At 36.1% G+C, this 19798-nt stretch overlaps 1 protein-coding gene across 1 annotated transcript; it reads left to right on the plus strand.

The window, feature by feature from the left end:
- The first annotated feature begins 224 nt into the window (after positions 1 to 224).
- Positions 225 to 19165, plus strand: LOC100368705 (coiled-coil domain-containing protein 191-like). The gene is made up of 16 exons (XM_085499350.1): positions 225 to 434; positions 1941 to 1979; positions 2874 to 3012; positions 4833 to 5027; positions 5776 to 5951; positions 10133 to 10356; positions 10833 to 11007; positions 11815 to 12005; positions 12726 to 12993; positions 13700 to 14205; positions 15255 to 15364; positions 16123 to 16205; positions 16599 to 16700; positions 16847 to 17143; positions 17418 to 17572; positions 18452 to 19165. The coding sequence occupies exons 1-16, from the start codon at positions 360 to 362 to the stop codon at positions 18582 to 18584; spliced, it is 2868 nt and encodes a 955-aa protein (XP_085355476.1). The 5' UTR covers positions 225 to 359; the 3' UTR covers positions 18585 to 19165.
- Positions 19166 to 19798: the final 633 nt, after the last annotated feature.

A 19798-nucleotide genomic window follows, 5' to 3' on the forward strand; every position in this document is an offset into this window, starting at 1 on the left:
ATGTAGATGTGATAGTTTCGAAGTGTTTTTAACCTTGCCAGTATATTGGAATTTGTCATATAAAATCAAGAAAGAAAGTTAAACGCCGAAACCACATATAACACAGTGATTTGCTTGGACTGTGCGTCCTGTGCCACACAACGCGCGTACTTACTTGTAGTTACTCGTATGGGGATCCAGTGCGCCCTCAGCAAGCAATTTACGTTTGCCGTTCGTTTAAACGCAAAGAATTATGGGAATTGACCAAAATGGCGATCTACATGACAGTTAAAATTATTTGTCAACACTGTCGATAAAAGTTTCAGTAATCGCGGCACGCATGCTTGTTCACATCAGTTGTTGTGTGTCACACGGAGACTATGGCACAATCTAACCCTTCTTTGTATCGCTGGAAGAGATTGACCGCTCCTAAGCCATCGACTACAACGTCTAAGGTAAATACTAGTAACCCGGGTAAATAAACTCAAGTTCAGACTCATTTTATGTTTGCCCGTCTTACTCTATATGTTGTACTAGTATGTACACATATTTCGGTTGACAATGAATGCGTGAGTGGTCGTCGTATCTTATTAATTGGAAATAGTTTCTTGAGACCCAACTTCTTCATTGGGGGAGGGGGGGGGGGGCAGTAACACTTGTTACGTAAATGACAAACGTACCGTACATACAATACAATAGCACTTTATTATCACCGTAAAGAAATTACAATCTTTTATCAGTTTATTATTGTGTTTTTGTCTTGTATTGTAATTTTATACCTTATTGTATGACCAATTCAAATATCAGCAGGAAATTTAAGAAAGTGGTTGACTTTATTGTGCGTGCGTGTCCTCTTCTTATTATTTTTTTTATAGATACAAACTTGTCCTAGTCGCGTGTGAAAAGTGGTAGCCCCAAGAAAGAAACTGGTAGTCTGTGGACGCGGGGCTACCGCTAATTTCGAGCCCTGCTGTAACATGTACACACAGTTGTCTGATACTGATAGTTTGGAAGTACATTTAATTAAAGTATATTAGAATTTGTCAGAAAAAAATCATGAAAGAAAGTTAAAAGTCACAAGCAGAGTGGAAAGAGGTCCTTTAGTACCCTCCACTACTAACCTTAACACTAACCCTGCCCCTACCCTTCAGCGCTGCCAAATTTAATTGTACCTTATATGCCCCTCCTAAGAACACTTAAAGTTATCTAGAGGGGCATACATTGTATACTGTACAATTGAATTAGGGGCTTTGAAGAGGGTAGAGTTAGGATTAGGGGTGGCACAGTAGTTTTTTTCAGGCAGAATTATTGTGTTCATAGCCTGTTAATATTATTCCTGTGGTTCAGTTTATTTGTACATTATTAATGATGCAGATACATTGTACCCATGATGCAGAGGCTGTACATGTAGCTCTCTTCTTGCCAAGCTATGACATTGAAATTTAAATGCCGGAATGCTACGTTTAATTAATATATGTATGCTAAAAGTCAGTATCAAATTAATCTCAGAGTACATGTGATCACAATTAATAAATAATGCAAGAGAATGGGCGAGCGTTAATCTGTTAATGAAATCATGTTGGTTAAAAGTTGTCAAATGTAAAGATTTACCACTTTCACGTGTACAACACCATTAGTCAAGGGGTGATGATATAATGGAGGCATCGTCATGAACTAAAATTGGATACCATTGTTGAAAAATTATGATTTAATAATGTATAATGTAGAATGAATTTGCACTTGATATTCATGTGCTTATGCCACCTTTATGAATAAAATAAAGAAAATATTGTAACTTTACTACACATTTTAAAAATGCAGCAATATTACGCTTGGATACTCTGCCACATTTTGTATTTTAAACTCAGATACATATAACTTATTACTAATGCCTCAAGTTTTAAAGTCATCTTTTTCACAAACTTCTTAGATTTAATCAGTAATTTTTATTCCGTTTATAGAAAGTGACCAATAATGATGACATCCAAGACTGGATCAAGGTGAGTTATCTTGAGAATACCTCACAATGCCCATTACTGTATTGACTGATGTACGTATATTGGCATGTCAACAAGAACTCTGTAAATCTGTGTAAAGCTCTAGTCGAAAGTAAGACTTTTGGAAAAAAAATGTTCAGTATAAAGCACTGATGTGTTTTCTATACATGTACATTGTAAGTGGTTTTTGTTTTTGGTCTTGTTATGTCAAATTGTATAATAAAAGTTACTTTCCAGAACCAGATTAGAACAGATAATTGGTTTTTGCTTTTCAACTTTCTTTTTTTGTTGTTGTTTTTCAACAAAATCTTATAGAAAAACATACTATTGACACAATAAAGGAATTCCCTTCATCTTCATAAATAATTATAAATTTCACAATTTAAACTGAAACAAGAGGTTTCTTTTAGCCGATTAAAGCAGGGGAGTCGTCACATGCGCATGCGTCAGATGGCCATAGTGTGACATTATTTACAAACAAGTGTCTACCCATGAGCCTTTGTGTTTTTAGCATGTGTTATCATCGTTTGGAACTCAATTCCCAAAAATGCACAGGTGATGACCCTCTCACTTTAAATAACATTGAAACATTTTCAAATGATGCTGTTACGCACTATGCTTGTTGATTGGCTGGTTTGATTCAACTGCCATTGAAATATGTGCATATTTATGAAGATGAAGGAATGCTTTTTTTGCACAAAGTTGAATAAGTTAAATGATTCATTGAAACATGGACACATCTATGCATGGCTTCTTGGAATGCATTAAACCCATTAAATAATTTGATATTAAGTGTTTTGTGTATCTGTGTAGTTTACATCACTGAAAGTATTAGTAAAATAGCATTTTCTTGTTATCTGTAATAATTATATTTTGTTTTGTTTTGAATATGTGTAGAAAGTACAAGAGGCATCAGATAGAGCAGCAGCAGTCACCTTTGGCCATCGTTACACTGGTGGGAGCCATGGTAACAGTATGTCTACTGCCATGGCAACAGTTGATGCACTACATGATCATGATGAAGCTTACACTGAAGGTATGTTAAAAATCAAGTACTATGGAAACATTGACGACATTGTTGTGAATTAGAATTTGTAAACACTGGGGATATACACAGATGTGGAAGCTACTTTATAAATAGTAAACTACTAGATTTGAACCATGTTGTCAAAGGATACATACAAGTTAACAAACATGGTGGATCTGATTTACTTAATTTCATTTCAAACCAAGGAACAGTTTTGGCATCCATTTTTGCCAATGTGTTTTTGTTAAAATGTTTTTTTTTGCTGTTGTTTAAAATATTTACGAGTAAGTTTGATCTGACCTCAAGAAGAGCATGCATTGTCTAAGCCCTGGAAGAGTAGTCTACATGTGGAAAAAAATATCAAGTACAAAAAAAATATTGTATATTCTGAGCCGTCTGAGAAATATTCTATTTTGAAGAGAGTTTAAAATAAAGCTCAGGGCAAGAATGAATGAGCAACTTTGATGAACTGAATTTGTCAATGAGTATCTGCATTTAAAAAAATCATTTGCATACATCTATAATTAAATTGAATTTAAATAGATTTGTATTTTCACAAATGGTTTTGTAATGACCACATTTTATTTGCAGATGCTACATAAACATGTTGCATAAATGAGTCATCATTCGATTTTCTTATCATCATTTCAGCTTTGAAAAAAAAACATTTTTATATTTTCAGTTGGGTAACTGCCTCTGTTGATTGGGAATTGATTGTGTTGGCAGGGAACTACTAGCACGGGGAAACTCTTGTATGGGCGAGGTCAGCCCCAAATCCATTTGAAAATCATTATATATTGTAATGTGCATTGCAAATCTGGGTATTGTTTTCAGAAATAAAACACTATTAGCTGATTTTAAAAATCCAAAAAAAAAACAAATTATATAAATATGTTTTGAGTATAAATGATGTTATATATTAGATACATGTATACAGTATGCTGCAGATGTAATTCAACTTTAAAGCTGTCATGAAAACATAATTTTTAAAATGAGTGTCATTAATTATTTCAACTTATTTGTAGAATTACATATGTTTATATATACATGTATTAAACATATTTAGGCGGATTACTATGCAGTTCACATATACATGTATGCTAGTTTTGAAAGCAAGGTTTGACCTTTCAAGTATTGGCAATGCTCATCTGTGATACATTATTACTGTGTGTATTTCAATGTTTCATTGCTGTCTATCCACTGACATTGCGAAGCATACATGTATGTATAAATAAATGACCTATCATTTTTCTATCATATTAACAAAATATATATATTGCAAATAATAGCACCTGTGACAATCATCTCTTTCCTAATAATGCTAATCTTATCGAGGTATCCACTAGCAAATACTGTCAACTTGTTATTTAGAACTTCTAAATACAGTAAAATCTGTATTAGAAGCCGCATCCCTACTAGTAATAGTCACACCCATTATTTTTAAACAATTGGGAAAAAAATTACCATTTCTCACATGTGTAGATGCTCTAATAGAAGCCGCATTTCCTCTTGTTGCATTGTACCATTTTGATAGAAATTGCAGCTGGTAATACAGATTGACAGTAATATCTAGGCTGTATGATATCTGTATAGATATACAAGATTTTGTGTTATGAAATCCATGAGTGACTTAATTAGTGACACATGCCCTTACATGAATTACAGATTAGTATTCTATGGATGAATAGGTAATATTTTACTGATTCACTATTCAACAAATTCCCTTTTTTGGTGCAAACAGGTGGGGGTTGAACACAATCAGTTGTTGTATCCCCATACTTTATATTGAATTCCAGTAAACATGTCTTACTTTTTTCTTTTCACATCAGCTCAAGATTTATTGAATCAGTGGATGAGTGATAAGTGTATCCTTGACGATGATGCAGAGGAAGAATATGACTATGATTCCCCATCACCTAGGAGACAACCTCCCACAAAGAGTGAAGTGAAAAAACATTGGGATAACTTATTAGAAGTTGAGGACCCAGGGTTTGCTTATCCATATACGGGAGTCTCCTCCGATGGTAAGTAACACCAGGCGTACATACATTTGAATAAGTTTAATTTCTTTTGCAATTACACATTCAATGGTAGTGTCCATATATATGCATGACCATTCATTTCATGTTTTGATTCAAGATTCAAATTGCGACCATAAAAGTTACAAATTCATCAAAATAAAGCATTTCTGCCATCTCGGAACCAGATCTTAGCAACGCATGACTTGATTTTGTTCAAACCTGGTACATGCGTTGGAAATTATTGGACCTTGATGCACTTAATTTTTTTTTACAAATCAGATTCAAATTGGCCAATTGGTTGCCGTTTTATTTTAATGAAAGTGGTTCCAGAGCTGTATCTGGCATACCTTGGCTGATCATGTTCAAACTATATACATCATGTCATTTGTTTCATGTTCTGATTCAAAATTGCTCTTTTCAGTTTTGTTTACTATTAAATCATTGCTTGTTAGATAAATGTACAACATCTTCATGTTGTGGTATTATGGTATTGAGTAAGTATGGTCTTTTGCAGCTTCAAGTTTGTGATATGCGCATGATAGAATACACAGTGTGTTAGTTTGAATATAGACTCGCTTGAGTGCAAACACAATGCCAATTTGGGGAAACTGTGTTATATATCAATTAGGCCAGGGAAAAAAAAAATCTCTGTTTCTCGTTTCATGGAAATTTTAAAATGCGACCAAAATGTAGTGTCATGTTGCTATGACAACACATACTTATGTTATGTACAAATCCAACTGTTTTACAGCTGTGGCCCGGGAAATTGAAGAACGAGATGATGATGCATTTGTAGATAATATATTACAAGGCTTAATGGATAAACCAGTCATTGAAGAAGATTTCTATCAAGATTTAGGATTAGATGATTCTAAGAAGAAAAAAGGAAGAGATCCTACAGTATCTATGCATGTCAGGCATCAAAAGGTAATTGCGCCCTCAGGTGATGGTGTATCTATGCATGTCAGGCATCAAAAGGTAATAGCGCCCTCAAGTGACATGATTGCTCCCTCTGGTGATGGTGTAAATATGCATGTCAGGCATCAAAAGGTAATAGCGCCTTCATGTGACATGATTGCGCCCTCAGGTGATGGTGTATCTATGCATGTCAAGCATCAAAAGCTAATTGCGCCCTCATGTGACATGATTGCGCCCTCAGGTGATGGTATATGTATGCATGTCTGGCATCAAAAGGTAATAGCACCTTCATGTGACATGATTGTGCCCTCAGGTGATGGTGTATCTGTGCATGTCAGGCATCAAAAGGTAATAGCACCTTCATGTGACATGATTGCACCCTCAGGTGATGGTGTATCTATGCATGTCAAGCATCAAAAGGTAATTGTGCCCTCATGTGACATGATTGCGCCCTCAGGTGATGGTATATGTATGCATGTCAAGCATCAAAAGGTAATTGCGCCCTCATGTGACATGATTGCGCCCTCAGGTGATGGTGTATCTATGCATGTCTGGCATCAAAAGGTAATAGCACCTTCATGTGACATGATTGCGCCCTCAGGTGATGGTGTATCTATGCATGTCAAGCATCAAAAGATAATTGTGCCCTCATGTGACATGATTGCGCCCTCAGGTGATGGTATATGTATGCATGTCAAGCATCAAAAGGTAATTGTGCCCTCATGTGACATGATTGCGCCCTCAGGTGATGGTATATGTATGCATGTCAAGCATCAAAAGGTAATTGCGCCCTCATGTGACATGATTGCGCCCTCAGGTGATGGTGTATCTATGCATGTCTGGCATCAAAAGGTAATAGCGCCCTCATGTGACATGATTGCGCCCTCAGGTGATGGTATATGTATGCATGTCTGGTATCAAAAGGTAATAGCGCCCTCATGTTACATGATTGCGCTTTCACGTGATGGTGTATCTGCATGTCAAGCATCAAAAGGTAATTGTGCCCTCATGTGACATGATTGCACCCTCAGGTGATGGTGTATCTGTGCATATCAAGCATCAAAAGGTAATTGCGCCCTCATGTGACATGATTGCGTCCTCAGGTGATGGTATATGTATGCATGTCTGGCATCAAAAGGTAATAGCGCCTTCATGTGACATGATTGCGCCCTCAGGTGATGGTATATGTATGCATGTCAAGCATCAAAAGGTAATTGCGCCCTCATGTGACATGATTGCGCCCTCAGGTGATGGTGTATCTATGCATGTCTGGCATCAAAAGGTAATAGCGCCTTCATGTGACATGATTGCGCCCTCAGGTGATGGTGTATCTATGCATGTCAAGCATCAAAAGGTAATTGCGCCCTCATGTGACATGATTGCGCCCTCAGGTGATGGTGTATCTATGCATGTCAAGCATCAAAAGGTAATTGCGCCCTCATGTGACATGATTGCGCCCTCAGGTGATGGTATATGTATGCATGTCTGGCATCAAAAGGTAATAGCGCCCTCATGTGACATGATTGCGCTTTCACGTGATGGTGTATCTATGCATGTCAAGCATCAAAAGGTAATTGCGCCCTCAGGTGATGGTGTATCTATGCATGTCAAGCATCAAAAGGTAATAGCGCCCTCATGTGACATGATTGCGTCCTCAGGTGATGGTATATGTATGCATGTCTGGCATCAAAAGGTAATTGCGCCATCATGTGACATGATTGCGCCCTCAGGTGATGGTGTATCTGCATGTCAAGCATCAAAAGGTAATTGCGCCCTCATGTGACATGATTGCGCCCTCAGGTGATGGTATATGTATGCATGTCAAGCATCAAAAGGTAATTGCGCCCTCATGTGACATGATTGCGCCCTCAGGTGATGGTGTATCTACGCCCTCAGGTGATGGTGTATCTATGCATGTCAAGCATCAAAAGGTAATTGCGCCCTCATGTGACATGATTGCGCCCTCAGGTGATGGTATATATATGCATGTCTGGCATCAAAAGGTAATAGCGCCTTCGTGTGACATGATTGCGCCCTCAGGTGATGGTGTATCTATGCATGTCAAGCATCAAAAGGTAATTGCGCCCTCATGTGACATGATTGCGCCCTCAGGTGATGGTGTATCTATGCATGTCTGGCATCAAAAGGTAATAGCGCCTTCATGTGACATGATTGCGCCCTCAGGTGATGGTGTATCTACGCCCTCAGGTGATGGTGTATCTATGCATGTCAAGCATCAAAAGGTAATTGCGCCCTCATGTGACATGATTGCGCCCTCAGGTGATGGTATATGTATGCATGTCTGGCATCAAAAGGTAATAGCGCCTTCATGTGACATGATTGCGCCCTCAGGTGATGGTGTATCTATGCATGTCAAGCATCAAAAGGTAATTGCCCCCTCATGTGACATGATTGCGCCCTCAGGTGATGGTGTATCTATGCATGTCTGGCATCAAAAGGTAATAGCGATTTCATGTGACATGATTGCGCCCTCACGTGATGGTGTATCTATGCATGTCAAGCATCAAAAGGTAATTGCGCTCTCATGTGACATGATTGCGCCCTCAGGTGATGGTATATGTATGTATGTCTGGCATCAAAAGGTAATAGCGCCTTCATGTGACATGATTGCGCCTTTACGTGATGGTGTATCTATGCATGTCAAGCATCAAAAGGTAATTGCGCCCTCATGTGACATGATTGTGCCCTCAGGTGATGGTATATGTATGCATGTCTGGCATCAAAAGGTAATAGCGCCCTCATGTGACATGATTGCGCCCTCACGTGATGGTATATGTATGCATGTCTGGCATCAAAAGGTAATAGCGCCCTCATGTGACATGATTGTGACCTCAGGTGATGGTGTATCTATGCATGTCAGGCATCAAAAGATAATTGCGCCCTCATGTGACATGATTGCCCCCCTCAGGTGATGGTATATGTATGCATGTCTGGCATCAAAAGGCAATAGCGCCCTCATGTGACATGATTGCGCCCTCAGGTGATGGTATATGTATGCATGTCTGGCATCAAAAGGTAATAGCGCCTTCATGTGACATGATTGCGCCCTCAGGTGATGGTGTATCTATGCATGTCAAGCATCAAAAGGTAATTGCACCCTCATGTGACATGATTGCGCCCTCAGGTGATGGTATATGTATGCATGTCAAGCATCAAAAGGTAATTGCGCCCTCATGTGACATGATTGCGCCCTCAGGTGATGGTGTATCTATGCATGTCTGGCATCAAAAGGTAATAGCGCCTTCATGTGACATGATTGCGCCCTCACGTGATGGTGTATCTATGCATGTCAAGCATCAAAAGGTAATTGCGCTCTCATGTGACATGATTGCGCCCTCAGGTGATGGTATATGTATGCATGTCTGGCATCAAAAGGTAATAGCGCCTTCATGTGACATGATTGCGCCTTTATGTGATGGTGTATCTATGCATGTCAAGCATCAAAAGGTAATTGCGCCCTCATGTGACATGATTGTGCCCTCAGGTGATGGTATATGTATGCATGTCTGGCATCAAAAGGTAATAGCGCCTTCATGTGACATGATTGCGCCTTTATGTGATGGTGTATCTATGCATGTCAAGCATCAAAAGGTAATTGCGCCCTCATGTGACATGATTGCGCCCTCAGGTGATGGTATATGTATGCATGTCTGGCATCAAAAGGTAATAGCGCCCTCATGTGACATGATTGCGCCCTCAGGTGATGGTATGTGTATGCATGTCTGGCATCAAAATGTAATAACGCCCTCATGTGACATGATTGCGCCCTCAGGTGATGGTGTATCTATGCATGTCAAGCATCAAAAGGTAATAGCGCCCTCATGTGACATGATTGCACCCTCAGGTGATGGTGTATGTTGTATTAATGTGAATTGTTGCTAATTCATATTGTGCGTTTCAACTGCAATAAATACTTGAATCAGAGTGGGTGAATGCTGTACTGTATGACATAGCAATGCTATAAATGACCCGGGTGGTAAAAAAAAACTTATAGAGACCATTGTATACCTTTCAGACCATTATGGACACCTTTGTATGCTTTTGTTCCATTTATATACATGTACTTGGTTTCACATTTCTAGAAGTCTTAGCCTGGAAATGGAGTGCCTACTAAATACAGATTTTCAAGCACAAAATCTGTAAAGCTTTGTGTGTTTGATGCCTAACAGGTTAAAGAAAATCGAGAAAGAAGAACAAAAGAAAGAGAAAAACAGCTCAGAGAAAAACAGAGACAAAAAGATGCTCACTATCAGGCTCAGCAAATTGTGTTGAAAGAAGAACGAGACAAAGCACTGAAGAACAAGAAAGAAGACTCTCTTATTCAACAGGAGATGACCAAAATAAGAAAAGAAATGGAAGAACAGAGACAACTAACAGAGGAAGCAAAACGAAGGTAATGTTTAGAATGAATATGTAACGATGAATCAAACAACTATAAACATGATGCATTTACAAAACTCTCTGATGGCCACTTCTGAAATTCCCTTGTTCATACAAATTAAGCGATATAGTTAGTCATCTAATTTTAGTATTTTTTAGATTTCATATTTTATTTTAAACACTAATAAAAAATGTATTTTTAGAAACTTGTAGTTAGGTAGGTAGGTAGTTTTGTTGTTTTTTTGAATCAGCTGACGGGGCCATATCTAATAACTAATTAATTTGAACTATTATTGAACTATTATTAGCTTAGTTCCTTTTGGACTAATTTTTGCACTGTATCCCCAACCAGTCCTATGTGAAGAGGCTTATTTTTTCAGCGTTAGAAAGCAATCAAACATATTCGCTTGATGATATCTGAGGCTATAAATTTTGTTTTTTCAAAGACAAGAACTGTGACATTTACATGTATGTCTTGTTTTGCTCCAGGGAGCGAGAGAGTAAAGAAGCAGAGAGAGAAAAGATGAGATTAAAACGTGAAAGACAACAGATGGATATGGAAATGAAACGGATACAGTCACAAAGAATGGCAGAAAAAGAACACACTGAAATGAAAATCAGACTCGAAGAATTAAAGGCACAGAAAGCAGCAGAAGACATAAAGGTAATTTGTAATTTATACATTTACAAACAGCATGTGCATAAATGGGTTTTCATTTACTAACCAATCCTAACTAACCAATTCTAGTCATGTAACAATCTTGAGACATGCATAACAAGCCAGCAATGTTGCTGTTTGGAACAATATGGCGGTGACAGTAAATATCAAATAGTTTTGGTGAGGTGGTAAGTCATTTTTGTGACATGGGTAACAAAGAATCACAATAGATTCACACTGATTATGTTGCTTTATATATCGAAAAAAAATTAAAATGTTTTTTTTTTTATACTATTAAACTGAAAGGTATACACTATATCTAAAATATAGGGGAATGTAGGAAAATCAGTTGTTATACTTAAGAGGATGTTAATTATTCTATATTTAATATAAAATGTTTGAGGTCTGAAGGAGAATAATTATTCCCAAAAATTTGAAATATACATGTTGCATTAACCAATAAAATCACAATTTATATTTTCAAGTGAATTTTGACGCCTCCAAATATTAGATAAGCTATTAATTTTTATATGTCCAGCAAAATTTTTCAAAAATACATACAGTTTTCCAACAATCTCCTACATGCTCATGGACTAAATATGATGATTAGGAGAGTGAAATCTTTGTAGCTCTGCCATTAAAAAATCATCATAAGTGAGAGTGTGATATTTAGCTCTTGCATGTATTGATTTAGACATGTGATGAATAAGTGATGGTGATCACTCGTCTAAGAAAGTAACATCTGTTTATAGAAACACTGTAGTCAAATAGACATGTTATTGAATAATGTTTACATTTCTTTTGTCATTACAGTCCTTGCAAAGACATTTCTCAGCCTGGTATAAATTAATTGTCAATAGAAGACTACAGATGGGTAAGGCAAGGGCACTAGGTGATTGGCGATGTCTTGTTAGATCCTGGAATGGGTGGAGGGCTTATGTTAGGCATAAACAGATGAAACGAGAAGAACGGGAAACACATCTATATCTTCAACAGTCTCATAGGTAAGCCTTTATAACAAAATACTCCTAGTGATTAGTTAGTTAGTGATTAATTAGTATCCACCTGTATCTGGCCGAATTGAAGTCATTTGGAAATGCTCAATTTTTGCCATTCGTGAATTCAATCGTGTGTCATCTGATTGTGTTTTAACTTTGTACATTCATTGAACACCATGGGTCCTTGATGCAATTCATCTTATTCTTTAGTCCTAAACTAGTTACCTTGAATACAGTTCCTGATCCATATTTCTAAATTGCCTTGGCTGATGAAGTTCAAACTTCACAATGCAAATTGAAATAGCAGCAACTGACTCAAGTTTTTATCTTGTCCCTAATACAAGTGTGACAGTCAGAATCAATAATAAAAAATGTGAATATCATGTATGATTTTTATTTAAAGAAAGGAATCTCACAACTGACTTCAGTTTTTATCATGCCTGTCATACATTGTATGTAAGTGTCAATGAGAATAAATAATGAAACATTATCAATCTTTTGTGAAACCATATTTCAGATATTCATTTATGGAATTGGATCAAATCTGTTGCATACCAAAATAATTTTTTTGAGCAGTTAAAATGTAATACATTTCGAGAGATTGCATGTACATATCACACGATGTACAATGTTCACATGCACTCAAATGTACTTAGTTATTTCAAGGTATTTGTACAATGTATATGATTCATTGCCAGACATGATACATGTATCTTTTCCTGCTAGGAATAATATACTATCAGTTGAACACTACCGACACAATGTTTTGAAGAAATGCTTTTCAGCTTGGCAGCTGTTTGTACTTCAAGAGAGGCAGGACAGGGAGTTAACAGAAAGAAAACATGAAACAAGGAACAAAATGGATGCATTTCTTGCAGCAGCTGCCTCTGGAAAACTATGGTCCAATAGGGGTGATGGAGACAAACTGGTTGTGGATGATGTTGAAACAAATAACAGTGCTTCTGATAGGCCAGATTCAACAAGGCGGAAACTTGTAAGTAAATACCATTTAATTTGGTTCCTACTGCTTCACAGATTAGGAAGGTAGAAATCATCTTTTTTAATTGTGGAGGATTTTCCTGATATTTACATTTCTGTCCATGATGACTGCTGAAATATTTTATTTTATAGTGGATCCTAATACATGTATTAAATTAGTCATAACCGTTAAAAATGACATACACCTCATTACAACAAACTCTTTAGAAAACATGAAATCTGTTATAGTGAAGTGTTCAATATATAAAGCACATAATACTTTGGGTTCGTTAAGAGTAGGAGACAAGCATTGTGTTCATTGTATCAGAAAATTTATTTAAAGGTGTTCATTATGAAAATGTTACAAAGTAATTAGTAAAATAGCCCAGATTAGTGTACATGTACCTGTATACTGCATAAAAATGAATATAAATGTCATATTTATATCTGCATTCAAATTTGATCAGTTGAGGTATTCAAACTGAGACAAAACCAATTGCGAATCATTAAACATGCTGACTACTATAAGCATTTTCCCAACTTTCTTTTTAATCAAAGTGATCACAATTTTTTACCAATTTGTACTTTTTTTTCAATCACACTCATATGCATCCAGGATTTACTTTTTTGATGAGAGTAAATTGTCTGCCAAACAAGTGTGTGTATCACCATAGCGCCCTCTATAGCCATACTTATTTCTGTTTTGTCATTTTGTTTTTAAGGATGCATTGTTTGATCAGCCTGTACGAAAACCTCAGTCACATTCCATTCCAAGTACTTCCAGGAGTGACCTCTCCATTCCAGACTCTCATCCAAGAAGGCCAGAAACATTAGAAAAACCCAAATTTGCCTGGCAAGTCACGAGGAAACACATCAACTTAACAAAAGAACAATTGGGTAACCACGGTGATGCAGAGCAGAACAATGCACCAAGTTCCATAACTCAGGAAAACATTGAAAAAGACTTGCATGACAATCGGAGAGGAAGAAAACCAATCCCATACACTGTTAATAATTTTGAACATCGATATGCAGCTCAGCAAAAAATTTTGCAGGATCAGCAAGACCAATTAAAAGAGCAGCAGAGATTGATTGTTGAATTACAAGCAGGGCAAAGGCAACAGTCACTACAACAAGAGTTGAATAATTTACAAGGTGTTAGTACAGTGGAGAAACCTTCTAAAATTAATAATAAGTGCAATGAAATAAATCCACCCATATCAGCAAGGTACAGTAACTGAATAATTATTGTCATGTGTTCAGAATATTTGGAGGTCATTTTCCTTGACATCCAGTCATGAATGCAATGTTGTTAGTTATTTTCAATTAAGCAAGAAATTTTTAGAAATCTTAACCTTGAAATTATTTGCCATCAATGTACCTTGGTTCAAAATACATTGCAGTGTGCTCCCTAGACTGGCACAGTCTTGGTGATTTATTTCTTTTTAAAGGAAGTGGCAATCATTCTTTAGCACATGATTATGGATTATACTTCAGTTATCTGTCTTTTCTTCTGTGGAAAACAAATCTCTTCTCTTGCTGTTCTGTGTCACTTCCTGGCTTTGGCACTTGTACACATATACTTGTTTTCGATTTCTAATTATCAGCGGTCACAGAAGGAGTACCTCAGAAAACTCAGTCGAAAAACTGCTTACTGAACCGCACTGTTTTGCTACAATGCACACTTTGTGCAGAGAAAATCGAGAGTGAGCGTAAGGCAAGATGGCGCTGACCTTTTGAGCTTGGTCACATGTAAAAAATATATGAAGTCATGGGCCTGACCTAGATTTCTCTTTCTATCACTGGCCGAATCGCAGATTAATGTCTACAGTTCAAAATAGTCATTTTTACTGACCAGAGTCTATGATGGGTATGAACTTGGTGAATAGGCGGGTTAAAAACCCTCTGCCTAATACATGTACATATATATATACATATACTTGTAAATGTAGTGGTATGTTCTAAACTGTCATCTTTTCTCAAGTAGTGTATTGTTTTGCATAAATGGCATAGAGTCTATTGTCAAAATAAGTTGTAATTGAATGATCCTTTTATTACAGGTTACAGCACTTCAATGTGAGGGAAAATACTGTACTAGTACATGAATTGACTGTTAACTAGGCTACTAACTAGGCATCCAGTTTTAAAATGCAAAAAGCTTAGCAAGTATAACTAGTTTAACCTTTATCTATTCAAGTCAATGTAGAAGTACATGACGCTGGCAGGTATGGATTGAATGTACATACATTGTAACAGGTATTGATTGTTTTTCACCAGATCTCAGTCAGATACCGCCTTATCAACAAGATCGGATAACAGTGGGAGTAGCAGTAGTACCTCGAATAATACCAAGAAGAAAATAAAATCTGAAACCAACTTTGTCAAAAGTGAGTACAGTCCAACATGTGGTGCTTATCACATATTTTCAAATTTGTATCATTTAGTCTTTGCCTACGTAGAGTTGGAACTGAATGATAATATTATTAGAAATCCTAATATTGTTATAAAATTTCGAAAAATAAACATATTTCATCAGTTGCTACTGTAAAAATAGTTTTCCTTTATATATACTGGTAGTGGGAAGTTCCCATACTTTATATATGTACAGTGACATGCATGGTCAGTTATGCAAAATTTTGCTCAAACTGTGTTAATGTCATGCATTTATCATATTCATGTTGCACATATCTCTTATGAAAGGTATTGCCTTTCTATTACACTTGTATCACATATCTTTTCTGCTTATAATGTTTTTATGGTTTTGCTTGCGCTGTTCGAAGATGTGTGTTGACTGACAAGATTCTATTTTTGTCACTTACTATATAGCACTTCTGTGTCTGATGTAAAAAAATGAAAATGATTGAATGAGTTGTAAATGTTATGCACATTTTCCAAATAATTAAGACATTGAAACATGTTTATAACACTTTCAGAGTACATACAGTGATATACTGTAAAAAGATTAATTATTCACTGGGTTTAAATTTTGCTTATTTCAAAGGAAATAACTGGAAAATGCACTAAATAAAACCCAGGGAATAATCACATTTTACAGTATAATAGTATGGTTTCTTTGGTCTATCACTCACTATCCTGCACTTGGTACACATAGTACAGTGTATAAAGTTCAATGTCCATGTTTTAGGTATGGAAGAAAGAGCTGCACGAATAGCACAGAGGAAAACTGAAGCTGAGAGAAGAAAAAGGCAGAGAGAGGATGAAAAACTGGTATGTACATTTGATGTATTTATGTAATATATACATGTTCTCATATAATGGTGTTTGATGCAAACTGCTTGTTTCCCAATTTTGAATTTGAATTGAAGATATTTATAAACACGTACATTAATTTACTGCATTCTTACTTGTTTCATCATCATACATACAGCAAGATGTGATGACTTGTGCTCCTGTTTAGTTATTTTGCATCCTTTTTTGGTGGATGGCCAGTGTGCGAGTGGAGAACGAGCACAGTCATGTAGCTAGGTGATTTTGTGTTGTTTGTATGTATCTGTGAGTCACACATGCAATACATGTATACATGGTTACTGTTAGTCTTTACCCTGTATTCAGTATTATTTGTGGGTTGAGCAGATGTTGATCATCAAATTTTATTTACAGGCTAGAATAAGAGAGGAAGAGGCAAAGAGACTTGCTGAAGAGGAAGAAGAAAGGAAAACTAAATTAGAAAGAATTAGAGAAGAAAGACGCTTAGCAAAACAGGTATTTGGTACAAAATTTACTAGAAATGATGGCTTTGTGATGCGGAAGTGAGGTCTGTTTATGTACATGTTTAACTGTTGGATCTTTAAGTATTGAAACTAAAATTCAATCGTTCATATTTTACACGTTTTATTCTTTAATTACAGAGAGAACTTGAAAAACAACAGCGACTTGAATACATCAATAGACAAAATAACAAAGCAGATGAACACTATAGACAAACACTATTACGCAACAAAGGAATAAAACCCTGGATAAAATTAATAAATATTTCAAAACAAAACATGCAAGTTGCTGTTGATCATTGTAATACACAGTTACTATGTCGATGTTTTATGCCATGGAAGGACATTGCACAGGAGATAGTAAGAGAGAAAGAAATGATGGCTGATGAATTATATAAATATATACTCGCTAGAAGGGCGTTTTCTTCCTGGAGAAAAGTAAGTTAATCTTTATTGTCATACATGTAATTATATCAAATATGTGAAGAGTGTCTGTACAATACTTATACCGGTATAGGTAATCACTTGATTATCTGTCACTTAATAAACACACACACAGCCGATTAATGACTTTAACAGTAATTGCTAACCAATGAAAATGTAATTGCAGAAACTACCCTAATGGCATATCAAGTGACAGTGAATTTTTGCTTGAAATGTCTTCATTTGTTTACAGTATACTCAAAATATAGTTTTCATTTCTTTTTTACAGTACGGTCATCTACAGTCCATTCAACTGCAGAAAGCAAGAAGACATTTTGCATACACAGCTACAGTCAAATACTTTAAATTATGGCAGGATTTTGTAACTGAGGAGAGAGTAGAATTCATGAGAAAAGACGAGATGGCCATGGACCACAGTGAATAGTATGTATACTGTTTTATATTGTCACATACATGTATTTAGAAATGTGCTCAAGGATTATTTTTTTTAAGAATCTTATAAGGTTTGTAGAAGAATCTTATCAGATTCTGAGAAGAAACAGTGCAAGTAGACCTTGGAAGATGAACTATATAATGACTTGATTTTACCTTTGACTTCCATTCCAGCTAAGACCTGGCCATTTCCTTTGCTATTGCCACACTGGATATGGAAGCTAAAACTACATAGTCATAAAAGAATGTGGCAGATTCATTTTTCATCAAGCAACTTTTTGTTACTCTGTACGTTTTCAGTATCATTGTTATGTACAGCAAATTCTACGAGTGGTCATCAGTCTACAGCAGTCCTGTATTTCCATGAGTGCCTAATTTACACGACGATAAAAACAAATAAAATTGAAAGATTCAGCAAGCAGTTACTTTGCTCTGTGCACTGTGTCTAATGCCTAATGGTGTTTATTATACATACATTGTCCCCTGATATAATGATTAGAATCTTTAAGACAATAGTTATGTGTATAATTAGTTTGTTCAGAAGATGAAACTGCATACAAAATGTGACCATCAAATTGCTATGATAGTTATTTAACAAAATTCAGGATACTTATTTGAAGCTATCCAAAATATTGGTTTACAGATTTTACTATTATTAATGGAAAAGATGTTCACGATGCAAGTCTATGCAGTAGCTGTCACACACTTAGAGATTACTGATCACAAAATCAAATAATTCACCCCTCAAACAGTTGCAGGACCACAAAGGATTGTTTGTTATACATGTTTGTATTCTGTACCCTGCTGATTTTGTCAATGGTGATATCACTTCTAAATCATTTGTTTGTGTTTGTTTGTTTGTTTTTTCAGTCGAATAATGAAGACTGCATTCATAACATGGAGAGAATATCCCAAAACCATCAAATTGCTGAGAGAGAAGGAAAAACGGAGATCAGAAATGAGGAAGAAAGTCCAATCCCTGTTACCAGACTTTGGTTCATGAATACGTTAATTAGTCCTCGTCATTTTAAAATTGGGGACTTAGGGATTGACCTGTTTATCAAAACTTTTATTGCTAAAAATGTATTTTAGATCAGATTTAAAATGCCTGAATGCAAATACTGTAAATATGCATAAATACATGTACATGTTATCATACATAAAGTTATAGTACCAAATGAATATTGACAACAGTGATGATGGGTTCCTAGCAACCAAGTTAAAAACATAATTTTTTCTCATATTTTTACCTCTGCTATCATCAAAAATTGATTATTGTGCACAATTGTGCTTTGGGGGAGCCTCATTATTATGCAAAATCGTAATTCACAGCAAACTCGTATATACAGTGATTCTGAGAAAACACACATCAGCACATAACTTCTAATTTCTCTAGTCTCAACCGATTACCGCTCTTGATGGCAAAATCAGTCTTTGACATTGGTCAAATTTTACACCTCATCCTGAGGGATCATGCAATTTTGTTTTCAAAAATGCTGTATTATTTTATTGTTTAATATTTCATTTATTTATATGTTTTATATAAAAATATGATATGAAATAAAAATTCAGTTTGATTCGGCACATTCAGTTGATGCTTAGAGTATTCTTACTTGTATGATAACCCATATCTGCGAGATCAATTTTTTAACGATATAATCTCATGGTAAATGGATAGCCATTTTAAGCCAGTCTTTGACCCATGGTGTTGTCTCTGGTAAAAAGCTCACAATATGATATGAGATCACAATAAATATGAAGTCACACTGTATTTGTATGCATTGACATTGACGATTCTGGTGACTGGGAAGATTGGTCAGAAGAGTTTTGCTATAAGGATGGTCTGTTACTTGAGTTCTTAATACTTATCTCCGGAGGATTGTGGCAAGGCCAAACATCCCTGCATCTCTTCCCTCAAAGATTAATGTGGATTACCCAACCCAGACTAAATAATTCAAATAACTCTGCTCATACCAATGTGTCTTGACATTAAAATACGTTTGACTTGTAAAGACAATACTTTAGAGCTGGTGGTTTGATGCAAAATGCACCAATCATCTATGGATATGCAGTGAAAGCAATAGTCAATCACACAATTGGCGAGGAAAGCTGGTTGAAGTGATTTTCACATCCTAACCATAATCATATAAGTAGCAAACCGCTCAAAAGTTCTAACGAATTATCCCCTCACTCTTAGATGGCCAGGGTAACTCTGCA

The sequence above is a fragment of the Saccoglossus kowalevskii genome, chromosome 5, assembly GCF_978046115.1.
Source record: "Saccoglossus kowalevskii chromosome 5, keSacKowa6.1, whole genome shotgun sequence".
NCBI lineage: Eukaryota > Metazoa > Hemichordata > Enteropneusta > Harrimaniidae > Saccoglossus > Saccoglossus kowalevskii.

Excerpts from the sequence above, each read along its gene's own strand:
- LOC100368705 (XM_085499350.1), top strand. The coding sequence starts at position 360 with ATGGCACAATCTAACCCTTCTTTGTATCGCTGGAAGAGATTGACCGCT. Across the intron at positions 1,980-2,873 it reads ACATCCAAGACTGGATCAAG|AAAGTACAAGAGGCATCAGA; the intron begins GTGAGTTATCTT and ends GAATATGTGTAG. Across the intron at positions 17,573-18,451 it reads GCCATGGACCACAGTGAATA|TCGAATAATGAAGACTGCAT; the intron begins GTATGTATACTG and ends TTGTTTTTTCAG.